Source organism: Lipotes vexillifer, unplaced genomic scaffold, assembly GCF_000442215.2.
Source record: "Lipotes vexillifer unplaced genomic scaffold, Lipotes_vexillifer_v1.1 scaffold451, whole genome shotgun sequence".
In the NCBI taxonomy this organism is placed as follows: Eukaryota; Metazoa; Chordata; class Mammalia; order Artiodactyla; family Lipotidae; genus Lipotes; species Lipotes vexillifer.
The window spans coordinates 1,974,069-1,990,961 of NW_006795989.1; the positions used below are offsets into that span (position 1 = coordinate 1,974,069).

The 16,893-nt window shown below is 36.3% G+C and overlaps 1 protein-coding gene across 1 annotated transcript in view; it reads left to right on the plus strand.

The window, feature by feature from the left end:
• The window catches only part of LOC103081908 (coiled-coil domain-containing protein 73-like), a gene marked incomplete at its 3' end in the record, with an annotated part of 63,702 nt that extends 49,322 nt beyond the window's left edge, over positions 1 to 14,380 (plus strand). The window contains exons 9-11 of the mRNA XM_007468093.1: positions 12,173 to 12,304; positions 12,819 to 12,878; positions 14,273 to 14,380. Coding sequence (XP_007468155.1) covers positions 12,173 to 12,304; positions 12,819 to 12,878; positions 14,273 to 14,380 — 300 coding nt within the window. The remainder of the gene's footprint in view (positions 1 to 12,172; positions 12,305 to 12,818; positions 12,879 to 14,272) is intronic.
• Positions 14,381 to 16,893: the final 2,513 nt, after the last annotated feature.

Consider the following 16,893-nt stretch of genomic DNA (forward strand, 5'->3'; position numbering starts at 1 on the left):
TCTTCCCGGACCGGGGCACGAACCCGCGTCCCCTGCATCGACAGGCGGACTCTCAACCACTGCGCCACCAGGGAAGCCCCTGGTTTTTTTAGTCACTTTTTCTTCTTGATGTTCTCTGAGCTTCTTAGATTGTGGTTTGGTGTCTGACATTAATTTGGGGAAAGTCTCAATCATCAGTGCTTCAAATATTGCTTCTTTTTCTTTCTTTCTTTTCCTTCTGGTACTCCCATTATGTGTATGTTACAATTTGCATATGTTACATTAGCTGACCCGCAGGTGATGGGTAGTCTTGTATGCTTTTTCAGTCTTTACTCTTTGTTTTCAGTTTTGGAATTTCTATTGTCATATTCTCAAGCTCAGAGATTATTTACTCAGCCTGGTCCAGTCTACTATTGAGACCATCAAAGACATTCTTCATTTCTGTTGCAGTGTTTTTGATCTGAAGCATTTCATTGTTATTCTTTTTTAGAATTTCCATCTCTCCATTTACATTATCCATCTGTTCTCCCATGTTTTGTCGTTTTTTCCATTAAAGCTTTTAGCATATTAATCATAGTTTTAAAAAATCTCTGGTCTGATAGTTTTAATATTCCTGCCATATCTGACTCTGGTTCTGAGGCTTGTTCAGTCTCTTCAAATTGTATCTTTTGCCTTTTAGTATGCCTTGTAATTTATTTGTTGGAAGGCAGACATCATATACTGGGTGAAAGAAACTGCAGTCAATAGGCGTATAGTAATGTAGTGGTAAGGTAGGGGGATGGGTGTCCGATGATTAGATGAGCCTGTTGCCCCTGGACCATGAATTTCACCAGTGCTTCTCAGTCCCTGCCCACCCACCCCGTATGGTACAAGGATGGTTGGAGGGGGATAGAGTTGGGTGTTACCCTTCCCTCAGGTAGTTTAGACTCAGGTCAAATAGTTTCTCCTGAGGGCAGGACTTGTTGATAAGAAAAAAATGAGTTTGTGTATTTCAAAATGGTTACTTTTCCTCTCCTTTTCCTCCTGCTTTTAGCAGGAGGGAATTTTCTCTGATATTCACTATGAGAGGACCTGGAGGTAAAATTTCACAAAAGTTTGAGACCCCCATGACTGTGTCCGCTGAATTTTTTAACTCTGAATTGTCCACTCTGAGCCTCTGGGAATTAGTCAATTACAGTTCAGTTTTTCCTACCCTGGCATTGGTTCCTGTGGAGGTTTCTGTTTCTGATTCTCTGCATTTACCTGTCCATCTCTCCAATTTTTGAGGCAGCAGTTTGCCTTATGACCTCATTTGTCTAGCAGATGTAAGAGGAGTTGTTGATTTTCAGTTTGTTCAGCTTTTTACTTGTGGTAGGATCAAGTGGAAACTTCTAACTAAGCTCATTACATGCTGGACCAGAAACCAGAAGACCCTCTGTTTTTATATTTAACTATAATTTTACAAAAATTAAAAATTTATTAAGACAACTTATTTTTTACAGAAACACAGGCTTAAGTTTTGAAGAGGAGTGTTTGTGCTACCAGATGAATGACATATACTTTAATATATAATTCAAGAAATCAGGAAATTTTACTACTTTATCTTTTAGTACCATTTCAAGGAAAACAGGACCACGTGGGCTAAAGATTGACGTGACTTCTAAATGCTAAGCCAGAGTTCAAAGATCATTAATATTTGTAACTCTGTTATATATAGGCCTTGTTCTTATAACTGCCAATAAATTGCTTTCATATTCCTTGGACTCTCTCCTTATACACGAAGGATCAGAAAGTAAGAGCATAGGGGTAGCCCAGTACAGAATATTAGAATGGTAATAAGTGTATGTCCCTAGCCCTTAAAAATCTTCTCTCTATCTAGCAAACTACCTAAAAGGACAGTTTTTTTAAAAAATATTTATTTATTTATTTATTTGGCTGCATCAGGTCTCAGTTGCAGTGTGTGGGATCTTTGTTGTGGCATGTGGGATCTTTCGTTGTGATGCGTGGGCTCTTTGTTGCGACGCACAGGCTTCTCTCTAATTGGCGTGCGGGCTCTCTAGTTGTGGTGTGCAGGCTCTAGAGCGTGCGGGCTTAGTTGCCCCCTGGTATGTGGGATCTTAGTTCCCTGACCAGGGATCGAACCCGCGTCCCCTGCATTGGAAGGTGGATTCTTAACCAGTGGACCACCAGGGAAGTCCCAAGAGGACAGTTTATATGTAAAGAATATTTCTTTTCAGTCACATTTAAGAATATTAGAGATGGCTCTTACAATATAAGGAGAAAAAGCTGTAATTTGAAAATTTCACCTGTCATTTCAAATCAGAATTGTTAAATGGACCATTCATTTTTATCAATATAAACTTTGAAAGCAAATATAAATAAATAATACTGACTGAGTAGTTGTGAATAAGCATATTTTCAGTGATATATCTTTGGTTTATTTTTTGTTTAATATTGTTATCAATGTCTTAAGTGGTTAGATCATTAATTTGATGATTATATTAAAATAGTCATATGTGCTTTATTCAGTTAGTTTTTGCATTATTATGAAAATATTATGCCTCATAAATTTCTCTATTAAATTGTGTATTTTTTTCATTAAATAAGGACAAATGTTGCATTGTAACATAATAGACTATTATATTTCTAATGTATAGTTTAAGACTGACCTGTAGATGGAGATGAGGCTCATGTAAATCCATGGAGCATTTCCCTTGCTGGATTTTTGTGAAAGGAGTAAAGAATGTCTCCCACACAAGTGGAATAGTGTTGCTCATGAGCACACTTGCCCCCTTTTCCCAGGTCTTGCAGCCTTGGCCAGGGCTGCCTAAATGTACTGAGGTGTCATGTGATGGTAGCCTCTGTCTCTATAGAAAGCATTAAGTCAGTAATCATGCTGCTAAATAGTTCTTGGAAGAGAGATTGTAGAGAAGGGTAAGGTGAGAGAATGTTATTACCTTTGAGAGTTCCAAGTTCAAGAAGCTGAAGGGGTAAGAATTTACAAATATATTTTAACAGATAGTTTTTAATATTTCAGACATACTAGGTACAATAATTTTGTAGTTTTTAGTGTAGCCTTAATTTTTAACTTTAAGAAAAGTGTTTTCTGTTTTGATTTTCTTTTTCAGAGACTAATCAAGCCTAGTAACATTGTTTTCCATTACTCATTTAACACTTTTAATCATTAATTTTTCCAAAGATAACTTTTATTTTTCTTTTATGCTGTTCTATGATTATGTCCAGGACAGTTACGTTACTGGTTTGTGATAAGATGGAATTCTTTTTTTTTTTTCTTTTTCCTTTTGTGGAGCAAAGTTAAACAGACCAAACTTACTTGTTAGATAAAACTAAGTATTACAGTTCTGAATGCTGGGTTCACCATTATGGCAATCATGAAGAATTCCTGATACTATCTGTGAGCAGCATTCATAACCTCTGCTATTTGTCTGAGTAAATGTCAGAGGACTCAAGGAGATAGTGATATTTAACAGACTACCTCATACCAGAAGAGGAGGGGTAAAGGAGAAAAGGGCTTGATATTTATGACTCTAGGAACTATAAGTTGTAATTTAATGAGATCAAAGCATGTGCTGCATGCTTATTTGCTGCACTAACAGCTTTGAATAAAATGGTTACAAAACAGACAATGTACTAAAAGTTCAGGATATTTAAAAGCTATAAGAGCTATAAAATCAAAAACATATTTTCAGTCGAAAGTCATTTTGTGAAGGTCTCTGCTTTTAATTTAATATGCTCTTAAGATTACATAATTAATATATAAGAGAAAAAGAAAGACATAAGAAATGATTCGTTTTTACTTTTGTCAGCCACATACTGGGTTTTTGCCCCTTGCCACTCCCTTCCCACTTCCCTGTTGTTTTATAACAGTTATTGTAATAGGAATTGATGTATTTTAGAGTATCTTCTATAAAACTTCGCTGATTATAACAGCTCCATGCTTTCAGTTGTGGAAATATGTATTGACAGAAAGACATAAGACATTTGTTGCACTTTGTAACCTAGACAGAAGAAAAACTTTTAGAAAACCAATCCTTTTTTGTAATTCAGAGAATTGTAAGCTACTTTAAGTTTTAGCCATATACCTCAGTTTAATTATATTTTTATCAATAGGACATTGTATCTTAGGAGTGAATCTAGAACAGATCACTAATTTAAAACAAGCCATCTAATTAATTTCTAAGTTGTTTACTTTATACAGGTGTATCTTGCTCCAGGAAAACCCAATATAAAAAAATTTTAAATTCAGAAAAATTGTTGGAAGTTTTCTTTTAAAAATTACCATTTTAGTGCACAAAAAAGCAGCTTGAAAGCAAGGTTTTAGAACACCATGTGCAAAGCAAAGAAAGATGTACATTATTTTAAACCTAATATCATTGGTGTCTTTTAAAAAAGTCAGTTCAGCATAAAAGATTTTTTATTACTCAGGTGGTGTTTGACTAAATAACAAGTAACAACATAAATATTAGTCAAACATCCTGAAAATCAGAGTTGAGATTAAAACTTTGAGGTACTCTAACAGATATTTTTCCTTTGAACTAATCTCTTTTAAATTTTTAAAAACAAATTAATTGCTGAAATGACTGTCTTTAGTTTTGTATCCTTCAGTGTGCATAGTCAATTTAACTATCATCCTGTTTTTGAATGTTTGTCCAGGGTGGATATAATAAGATCAATAAATTCTTTTATTCAGAAAGTTTGTTGAGGGCTTCCCTGGTGGTGCAGTGGTTGAGAGTACGCCTGCCGCTGCAGGGGACACGGGTTGGTGCCCCGGTCTGGGAAGATCCCACATGCCGCAGAGCGGCTGGGCCCGTGGGCCATGGCCACTGAGCCTGCACATCCGGAGCCTGTGCTCCGTAACGGGAGAGGCCACAACAGTGAGAGGCCCGCATACAGCAAAAAAAAAAAAAAAAAAAAACAGAAAGTTTGTTGAGTCAATGACCATATGGCTTATGAACTAGAATGTTTTATTATATTGTCTTATGTCTGTTAATTGTTGTTTTGTAGAATATTCTTGGATCTGAATGTGTAATGCAGAATTAACCCATTTTAATCTCACAAGTTTAGGGCTGTTGATTAAGACAGTCAAGAGCCCCAAAATATGCTGTTCTTTTAAAGTTAGCATAATGTTAGTGACTCACCACCTACTAAGCTTTATTTTTTTATTATCAGTAAGAAAATTTTAGTGGTCTGTTCACATTTAAATGAGGAGCATCTATTTATAACATGGTGGTCTACAGGGTGTGGTTGTTACCTTGATCAGAGGAAGCCATCTGGTTCAATCAGTGATTAAACCCCCAGCACTGTACTTTCCTATATGCTATACAATATACTGAGCACTATACTACGCCTACCACTTTCTATACAATTTTACAAATTGACTATGAACTAATGTGTCATTAACAATAGTCTTATTTGGCTGGCATTGGCTGCTGTCACCAAGTATTTTTATTGCCATTTGCTTTATCCTGAATAAATCAACTTTGATTTCATCAAATCTTATTTTAGGCAAAGGTGTCACATTTTTTTAATATCATGTTCATCACTCTTTTCTTCTTACGTTCATTAAAATTTTTAGTTCTTCTTAGATCCCTGACTGTATTACGTTCTATGGGATAAGTATGAAATGTGGTTCTTTTCCTTGAGAAGTTCACAGTCTACAAAAAACTCTTATTGTAATCAGTTATGAATCTTAATTCTTTAAATAAAGAATACTTAGTTATTCATAACACCATTAGGACTTCAGACCACTTTATTCTAAAAGTAGAGAAAATAATCATAGAATCCCTTGAATTCACCTTCGTAGTAATAACAGGTAACAATGCCTAGAACATAGTAGATGCTCAACAAATACTTGTTGCATAGATTATTACACGCCAGGCACTTTGTTAGTTTTTTAAAAAATTATATCTCCATTTTACAGATGAGGAATTTGAGGCAGAATGCATTTAAGTAAGTTACCTAAAGTTACACAACAAGGAAAATAGAGTGAGGTTTGGAACCCAAACAAATTTGGCTCCAGAACCTGTGATCTTATCCATTCTACTGGTAACAGTAACAGTATAAGCAATTCATCCACGTATGTTTCTTCTCTGCTTCATTCACCATTAGAAAGTATATGTTTATTAAAAGGGGAAGTTGCTAATATTCATCCTCCTAAACTACTAGGTCCCCATAGAACTTGACTCTGCATATCTAGACTAGTATTTCCATTACCTTGAAACTCATCATGAAATACTGCTTCCTTTGGGCTCTGTCATTCAGCCCTTCTCCTTCTCCAACCAGAGCATCCTTTTCTATCACCTGTACCATTTACACACCCCACTCTGTTCTTAGATTGACCTCTAGTCTTTTAGTCTCCATTACTTCACCCAGTCCATTGGCCTATTCCTGCTTATACATAATTTCCTGCATAATATTTCTCATTTATTCTGTTTATTTTAACTCATACTTTACCTTTTTTCTCTAAAACTAAACCTTTCAAATATAGTCATCCAAAGGAGGTACATGACTTAGATCATACTAGGGTTGCTTTTCTCCTTATATTCTCATTTGCAATATGAATTTAATATCTGCCTTTCCTGTTTTATGTATGTGTAACAAATATAAAATAATATGTGGAAAAGCACTTCAGAAAGTTTAACAGGCATAGAAATTTATGGGATTATTGTTACTTGCAAGTGAAATTAGGTTAAAATTAAGGCACATTTTGATGGTGCAGTTTTTCTGCACCATAACTATAGGTGGGTTATATGCATAGGCTTTCAAGACAACTAAAACATTGCCTAATCTGATATAAATTTTGTATCATATAGGAAAGTCTGAAATTTCTTCCAGCTCATTAATTGCTTTTTCCTCCTTCATGCTTGAATTATATTCTGTTTCTACAATGACTAGTTCTCTCCCAACTATTTGTCTTCTTCAGATCTTCTCTAAATTTCATGGAATCATAAGGATCATCTGATCTACTGGTTTTTATCTTTCTTTGAGTTGTAGAACCTTCTGTTAAAGATGTGGAAGCTCAGTATTAAAACAAAGTAGAGCTACTTGTGCTTGAAGGGAGAGTTTTAGGAACACTGGAGCCATGCAGGTTGGCTCTTTCTTCTCTATCAGCAGCTGTGGAGGGGATCCATGGAACCTCTAGGACTTCTCAGAGCACAATTTAAAAACCGTTAACTGGATCCAACAGTTAGTTGAATTATTCAAAGTCAAGCATCTTGTAAAAAAGCCTCCATTTATCCTCACTTTGTATTGTGTACTATTTGTAGTCAGTAATATTCTAAACAACCTATAAATTTTATAATGTTAGTTGAAATTCTTCATGTAGTGGATATTGTGATAATTCCTCAACATCTAGTGCACCTCATATGATCAGTCTGTCTCTAAGCCAATTAATATCATCTCCATTCCTTATGCCAGTATTTGGTTCAGGAATGAGCATGTTATCTAATTCTGGCTAGCAGGAGGTGGTTCAAAGAAAAATTTTCATACTCTATAGTAAGAGTTCCAGGAAGAGACAGTTGCTGTGGGATACCTAAATTACCTCTTGCTACAGAATATATTTCATTATTATGTAATGGTTTAAGTATGGTTTTCTGATAGTTATAACCAAAGCATCCTAACTTATACTGACAATTCATGCTTTTCATTACAGAATATTGTATTTTGTACAAAATGATGTTTAAAATATAAAATGTACTAATTTTGAACATCTGTGTGATAGTTCACTTTTTAAGGGTCTTTGGGTACAAATAAATTCCTCCGGTTCCCAGATTATCTTTTTTTTCCCCAATTCCTCCAAAGCTGTATCATAATGTCTCTTTCTTTTCTTCATACTTGTTTTCAATTAGCTTATCCTCCTTAATTCCATCATTCACTTCATATAGATGACTTCATATCTATATTTCTAGCCTCACATTTCTTTTAATATCCAGTTCTGTATTTTCAACTGCCTGCAGGTCATCGCCTTTTATGACTTACTGTAACGTCAGGGTCACCCATTGGATTGATTCTTTATTCTCTCCATCCTTCCTCCTCCTGCTGCCAAAAAAAAAAAAGAAAGAAAGAAAGAAAAATCATGCAACTCTCCTTTCAAAGGAAACCATCTTGCTGCCTATGAAGGTGAACCATCACTGATACCTTGAAACTTCATTTGAGGGAATTCATCATATGTAACCTTTTATAATTTGAAAAATAATGAATGAACGATTTTTTTTACAACAGTAACAGCCTATGGCTTAGGCTTAGTAATTTGTGCTTTTTGGCTTTCTTAAGAGTCAATCTCAGAATATTGTCCCTCTCTTATTTCTTGTCTTTAATAGATTTTTCATCTGTTTCATCAGTAAAGCAGATTTTTCGTTTCCTTTCCATTTTCATGCATCTCTGTTTCACATTTCATGGTCTCTTATTTCTTCTAGCTTCATCTAAATGCTTTGAAATCATCTTTTTTCCTTCATTTCCTTTGTCTATTCAATTATATCTTCCTTTAGAATGTCTCATATTTTTCATTATCCATTTCTCAATGGTATAGACATTCATCATCTCAATTCTGGATTAATAAAATAGCCTCGTAGCCAGTGTTCTACTCTCCAGTTGTTGTTTTTATTTGGGGGGGGGGTGGTTGGTACGCGGGCCTCTCACTGCTGTGGCCTCTCCCGTTGCGGAGCACAGGCTCTGGACGCGCAGGCTCAGCGGCCATGGCTCACGGGCCCAGCCGCTCCGCGGCATGTGGGATCCTCCCGGACTGGGGCATGAACCCGTGTCCCCTGCATCGGCAGGCGTACTCTCAACCACTGCGCTGCCAGGGAAGCCCTATGCAGTTTGTATTCACTCTTTTTGCTAGACTAACTTTACTAAGTTACTAGTTTAATATTATTGCTTCTACGTGCCTGACACATGCTAGATACTTAGCATATGTAGAAGGAATGATAAATTGAATAGTTCTCCTTTGTCTACCAAATCAAGTCCAAAACTTTTTTTCCCAGCTTTATTGAGATATAATTGACATATAACACTGTTTAAGCTTAAGGTGTACAACATGTTGATTTAGTCCCAAACTTTTTTAATTGGCTTTCCAGAACTTCCATGGTCTGGTCCCATTTTACATCTTCAACATTGTTTCCTACTCCTTCCTAATAAGCATCTTCCATTCTGTTTAATCCAAAATCTTTGTTGCCATTATCATAATTGTTAATTTTCCCTATCTTTTTACCTTTTCTCACCTCCATATTCCCTGCCCCAACTTGAAATGCCTTCTCTCAACTTACTTGTATTAAACAGGATTGAGGCAGGAAACAGATGGCACACTGGTATGGGAAATTGAGAAAAGTTTGATGAAAGAGCTATTTACAGAGTTGTAGGCAGAGTTAAGGGAAACCAGCAAGGGATAGAAGCTAGATCTGATGGTGGCAAGGGAAGGAAGCAGATACTGGAACCTGGAGGGAGCTATAGGTAAAGCTGTAGAAGAAAGCTACAGTTCAGAAGCTGTGACCTTTGGTAAAGGTACAGAGCTATTGCCAATTTGTTGTCATGTAGGGAGAGAGCTGGGGAAACACCTCCATCTCTCTCTCTTCCCAGCATACTGATTTACTGATGCTTCCCAGAGATTGAACCCCACAAGCCAGAGGGAAGGGAGCTTGCCTGCTGTATCCACAGATGCCACACAGGCCACAGAGAAAGTGGAGGGTGAATCAGGAGTGACAAATGAAGGATATCCAGTATACTACTCATTCTTCAAGGCCTACCTCCTTCATTCAAACTTCTTTCATTATTCAGTACATGCTGATTGTTCTCTTTGTACATTATTTTGTCTACCTGCTTTTCTGAGAATAAAGCCGTATCTCTTAACCCACGCGGTTCCTTTAGCAGTCATTTTATGTAGTGCACATATCTAAAGGGAATATGTGAACTAAGACTAATGAATCCATTCTCCTGGATTTTGGACTAGGGGTTAAAAGGTAATCAATCAGGCAAGTTTCCCTCTAGGTGGCTGAGGTTATAACATGTAGAACTCTGGAGGTATTGACAGCCCTGTTTTCTGCCGTTCCTTTTTCAGCTTCCTTGATACCACATTCTCTTGGTTTTCCTCCTGCCTCAGTTGACTGTATTTCTCAGCCTTCTGTATTAGCAGCTTCTTTAATCCATGAATCTTGGAGTTCTTTAAGACTCAGTCATTTGTCATCATCTTTCCTCTAACTAATAACTAAATGACTGCACCTGTTTCCATAGCTTTACATACTATTTAAAAACTGATACATGAGAAATATGTGTTTATTTTAGAAAAAAAGAGAAAACACCTAACAGCAAAATGAAGAAAATAAAAATTTCCTGTAATCTCACCACACTAATTAACCAACTTCGGTTCTTAAATACAACCTTTTAAAAATTGAAGTATATTAATCAAAATTCTTAATTGTTGGGTTTCCCTGGTGGCGCAGTGGTTGAGAATCCGCCTGCCAATGCAGGGGACACGGGTTCGAGCCCTGGTCTGGGAGGATCCCGCGTGCCGCGGAGCAGCTAGGCCCGTGAGCCACAACTACTGAGCCTGCGTGTCTGGAGCCTGTGCCCCACAACGGGAGAGGCCATGACAGTGAAAGGCCCGCGCACCGCGATGAAGAGAGGCCCCCGCTTGCCGCAACTAGAGAAAGCCCTTGCACAGAAACGAAGACCCAACACAGCCAAAAATAAATAAATAAATAAATAAATAAATTTATAGGAAAAAAAAAAAAATTCTTAATTGTAAGATGATTTTTTTCAGCAAAGGAATTTGGATGTTGGTCATCTCAGACTTGGAAAATTGTCAGAAACAAGAGAAGGTATATAACCAACTTCCACTACTAAGTTGTTGTACATTGCAGCTTGTACCATCACTGTTGACAATAGTAGATACTGCTACTGCTACAGCAGTATCACTGTTATCCATGGAAGGTTGAAGTTACTAGCACAGCCCCTGCTATCTACCAGTAGAAAGGTTTGCAACAGTTCTTGTTCTTGTGTTACTAGTTCCTGATCCAGTATCCAAGACAGGTGCTTCTGATTAGCAGAGCCTGGTGTCATGCTTATAAAACTAGTATTTGGCATTTCCGGCTTCTCTAGTGGGCCTTCAAAATTCAAAGGGAGTTCAGGCGCTGTGTAATCAAGAATGTGAAAATCAGATCCTTGAGTATTTAATATAGTCAATATAAACAGAACAGCAGTACAATAAAGTACACACCATTCAGAAGTTGGTGTTTCGGGATTTAAATGTGTTTGGATGTATCTGTTAAACTCAGTGGACATATAACTTCACAGTGAAGACTTCTTTTGTATCCCCTTCAAGTCTATCCTCTACAGTGATACCAGAGTTATTTTTCTAAAATGCAAATCTTGTTATGTCATTCTCTTATTCAAAATGCTTCAGTGGTTAATTGCTCATTGTCTATAGGATAAAATTAAAACTCTTTAGCTTGGCCTACAAATCTTTCAATATTTGAATTTTGCCAAATTTCTAGTCACAACTACCAGTACTTTACTCCTCCCCCTTACCCATAACATATTAGCTCCAACCATATCATATTAGTTCTGTTTCCCTGAAAAATATGCTCTTTCATGTTTCTGTACCTTTCTGAATCTTTTTGCCTGGAATATCTACTCATTTTGTTGTCCTCTTCAAAAATTTATCTTTAAAGACTCAGTTCAAATACCACTTTCCTGTGTAATGCCTTCTTGATGCCCTCAACCAAACTGTTTCATTCTTTATACTTCTATACATTCCTTCCTGTATTATAGCACTCATCACGTTATAATTATTTCTTACATAAATTTTTCTTATTAGCTGCTAATAACTTGGGAATTGATAATCTTTTATATCATGTTTTTATCTTAAAAGATTTTTGTTGAATAAGTCATCAGTGAAAACGCCCTGCTTCTGGTTGGTTAGTTCATTTAGTTAGTGTATTCTTTTTAAGAACAGAGATCATGCATTCTATCTTTGTGTCATTGCATTTGCCTATTCCATAACTACAAATAGCATTGGCTAATTATCTTGCAAGGAAACTAGGTTAAAAGGACCTTGATGGGCAAGTAGTAGTATCTTAATATATGAAATATAGTAAATTGTAGTGATAGGTTTAAAATGAACTTTAAAACTGTCAGAAAAGTGCCTTGCTTTGATGAAACATGTGTACTGAATTCTCTGTTTGATGTTTCTTATGTTAAGGAACTTAAAAAAGTAACCTCAGACTTGATAAAGACCAAGGTCACATGTCAACAACATAAGATGGGAGAAGAAAACATCAATTTAACAATTAAAGAACAAAAATTTCAAGAACTTCAAGAAAGACTCAAAATGGTATTTAATTAAATATATTCATGTTTATAAAATGAACATTTTTGTAAAATTTATGAGATATATAAACAAATAAGAGGATTATAATACAAAAACATTCCTTCTTTGTAGAGTTAATATACATAGTAAAAATGATTTTACAAATTTTAAAAAAATTGCTAGATAATTTTTGGCATTATCAACAAAACTTTAAGATAATAAAATTTAGCTATAACCACTTTATTTTCACTTTAATATGGTATCAGGTAATCTTCTGGTATAATGGTATCCTCAGGAAAGCTTTTGGAGATGAGAAATTCTGTAGCTTCGAACATTAATGTTTATAAGTTTGCACCAGCCTGTACTGGGTATCTAACACCATCTTCAGTTCACTAGAGTCACTGCTTCAACAGTAAACAAACATTGGTTCTCTGGAGTAATAATAGGTCATCACACTCCCAAATTTGTTAAGCACTGAATTGAATGTATAATTTGCTGAATTTTGTATCATAACTTTAAAATTATTCACATTTTTTAGGAATTGGAATTAAATAAGAAGATTAATGAAGAGATTACCCATATTCAAGAAGAAAAACAGGCAAGCAATCATAAGATAATTTGGAAGCCAGTAAATATTTTCAAAACCAAATACAATGTGGGAAATAAACTAAGTTAAGTAACAAATGGAATCATGCCTAGGTCAATTCCTAGCACATAGTAAGCACTCAGTTGGTGTGTATTGAATGGATACATGTGTACCTCTTTTAACCAGGTCTCACCTATACTCCCATTAAAAAATAAATCAGAGGAGAAATGGGGAGATGTTCATCAAAAGATACAAACTTCCAGTTGTAAGATGAGTTAGTTCTGGGGATGGAATGTATAGCATGATGACTTTAGTTAACAATACTGTATCATATATTTGAGAGTTGCTAAGAGAGTAGATTTTTTTTTTATGAGACTACGAAGACATATTATTTTAAAAGTATTTATTTAGTTAGTTGAGGGGTAGTCGATTTACAATGTTATATTAGTTTCCAGTGTATAACATAGTGATTCAAAATTGTCATAGATTAAACTCCATTTAAAGTTATTATAAAATATTGACTATATTCCCTGTGCTGTACAATATATCCTTGTAGCTTATTTATTTTATACGGAGAGTCTTAAATGTTCTCACCACATACAAAAAATTTGGTGATTATGTGTGGTGATAGAGATTTTAACCTTATTGTGTTAATTATATCACAATAAATATGTGTATCAAATCATCACGTTGTACACCATAAGCTTACATGTTATATGGCAATTATATCTCAATAAAGCTGGAAAAAAGATTACATTAAAATATTTTATAAATAAATAAAATAAAAAGAATAAAAATAAGTTAGTTTTTTTCCTTAGTTTGGACCACTAGCAGATAATTATTGAAATGTGTGTATGCTTAGAGCATGCATTTACAGGACATTATACTCTCATTTGCATTTATTTGATATTTATACTTATTCTATTCTAAAAAAAGATATGTGAAAGAAAATTTCTTCTGTTTCTTTTTTTTCTCTTCTGCTTTTCCTCTGTTTGATTCTGAATGCATGCCATGCCATCCTAGCCCACCAGCAGTGAAATATTTTAGTAGTGATAATATTTACCATTTGGGGGGAAAACCAACAAAAGTTTTAGTTTTGAATTCTTTACATTTTTCAGTAGTGTCACAGAATTCGTGGTCCATTTCAAAAACTTTGTTAATTATTTGAGGAACTCTTAGAAATAATACTTTGTAAGAAATCATGTAATACAAATTATGTTAAATATTAAATTAATAAAATATGCCATTAGTTTATTTCAGTATATTGTTTATTATGGCATTGAAATTAAACTGTAAAGATAATAAGTTAAGAAACTAGAAAATATATTTTTAAGAATGAGTTTAGAAACATACCTACTGCCTTAAAACTTTTTCAATTAATATGTCATATTTATACTTTTTTATAGGGCATCATCATTTCTTTCCAACAATTGCAGCAGTTACTTCAGCAACAGACTCAAGCTAATACTAAAATGGAAGAAGAATTGAAGGTGCTAAAAGAAAATAATCAGGATATATATACATATCCTGATTTTATATATATATATATATTAGTATATTTTCATCTAATGAGTTTTACCTGTTTAGTTGCATTCGTCTGTCCAACTTTATCTGAGATCATTTTGAATTTAAGGATAAAATATTGGTCTCCTTCATCAGCTTGTTATCAATGTCCAAAGTAATGAGCATTTATTTTATTTTATTTATTTATTTTTCCCCAGCATTTTTTTTTTTTTTTTTTTTTTCCTTGCGTTATGCGGGCCTCTCACTGTTGTGGCCTCTCCCATTTGCGGAGCACAGGCTCCGGACGCGCAGGCTCAGTGGCCATGGCTCACGGGCCCAGCCGCTCCGCGGCATGTGGGATCTTCCCGAAACGGGGCACGAACCCGCGTCTCCTGCATCAGCAGGTGGACTCTCAAGCACTGCGCCACCAGGGAAGCCCATCCCCAGCATTTTTTAATGAAAATTTTTGAACATACAGGAATGTTGAGAGAATTGTATCATAAACAATCATACGCCTACCGCCTGGATTCTACAATTAATATTTTACCTATTTGCTTTATCATATGTTTCTCCACCCCTTTTTTATTATATGCATTTCAAAGTAAATTGCAGTCATCTGTACACTTCACCCTTAACATATTACATCCTGAGCATCATTAAATAGAGTTCAGTACTTGACAGATCTTTTGTTTGTTTTTTGAAGTAAAATCTATGAGCATGTTTTATTTTAACATTTAAGTCTCTAGTTAAATGTTCAGTTTTATCAAGTAACTGATTTGTAGCAGATTGGATGGGTTTGTGTTTTTTTTTTCTGTGTCTTAGAATTGTGGCCAAGATCCAAAACTGAAAATAAAAGGTGACAAGTGTTACCACATTCTAGGAGAGGAATCCGTGACCTCACAGAAATGGAGGGCGGGGGAAGCTCCCTCTTCACAGGAACATGATAGAACTGGCCCTGTTACCATAACAATCACCCCATCATCCTCTTCCCAGTATATATACGAAAATGATTGCGGAGAAGAAGTTACGGCCACTGATGTTTTGGGAGTGAAGGTTCATTAAGAGAGATTTTTCTCTTACATCCCTAATAGAGAGAGACGCACTTCCCCTCATGAATCTAAGTGAAGGAGTCTACAGGAAAATCGTGTAAAAATTGGGGTACAAAAAGGGGAAACTGCCATCTTGTTTTTTAGATGGTTGTTTGAGATGCTATTGAAACCTGAAGGTCCACTGTGGTGTTGCCAGTAAAATGTGATAAGTTCATGTGGGAGAACTTGGCATATGTTTCTTGAAGTTTTGAAAGTGTATACCAAGAACATAAAGACTGATGCCCAGTGCTAGTCTAGAAGTTTGAAGGAGGAAAGTTTTTGGAGTAATCTGTTCCAGTGGAGCTTGAAGTGTATATTATGCTTGTTCTAATGCTATATGGCCCTGGAAGCGTGCAAAATTGAGAATATGGTGGTTCCTTGGCTCCACGTGAAGGCATGTGGAGGTTAGTGGAAGAGCAGGAACTGCCAAGTGATGGGATGTCCAACTCAAGAGAAGGCGTTGGGGACATATTCCACTGGAGTGGCCAGTGGAAAATATTTGTGCACCTCTGAAGGGATTCTTGGTAATGAAGGGTGGAGCTGAACATTTCCCAAGAAAAGTACATTCACCTTCCACAAAAAGACCACTCTCAGCAGAGGCCTGGGCCAGCTTCATGGGAATGTAACCAGTACAGTTGCATAAAGCCCAGAGGAGCCTTGAGTTTCAGGTTTAATATTCTGTGGTCACTATCTTAACATTTTTTAAAAATTAATTAATTAATTAATTTTTGGCTGTTTTGGGTCTTCGTTTCTGTGCGAGGGCTTTCTCTAGCTGCGGCGAGCAGGGGCCACTCTTCATCGCGGTGCACGGGCCTCTCACTGTCGCGGCCTCTCTTGTTGCGGAGCACAAGCTCCAGACGCGCAGGCTCAGTAGTTGTGGCTCACAGGCCTACTTGCTCCGCGGCATGTGGGATCCTCCCAGACCAGGGCTCGAACCCGTGTCCCCTGCATTGGCAGGGTAGATTCTCAACCACTGCGCCATCAGGGAAGCCCTGTCTTAACATTTTTAAAAATTTTTATTTATTTATTTAATTTATTTTTGGCTGCGTTGGTTCTTCGTTGCTGTGTGCAGGCTTTCTCTAGTTGCGGCAAGCGGGGCCTACTCTTCATTGCGGTGCACCGGCTTCTCATTGTGGTGGCTTCTCTTGTTGCAGAGCACGGGCTCTAGGCATGGGCTACAGTAGTGGCTCGCAGGCTCTAGAGCGCAGGCTCAGTAGTTGTGGCGCACAGGCTTAGTTGCTTCACAGCATGTGGGATCTTCCCGGACCAGGGCTCAAACCCATGTCCCCTGCATCAGCAGGCAGATTCTTAACCACTGCGCCACCAGGGAAGCCCCTTTTTAAATTTTTATATTTGAATATATGTTTTGTAAATTAAGTCTGATGAGAAAATGGAGCATGCACTGGGGCTTGAAGCCTCAGCTCCAGCGTTCTCCT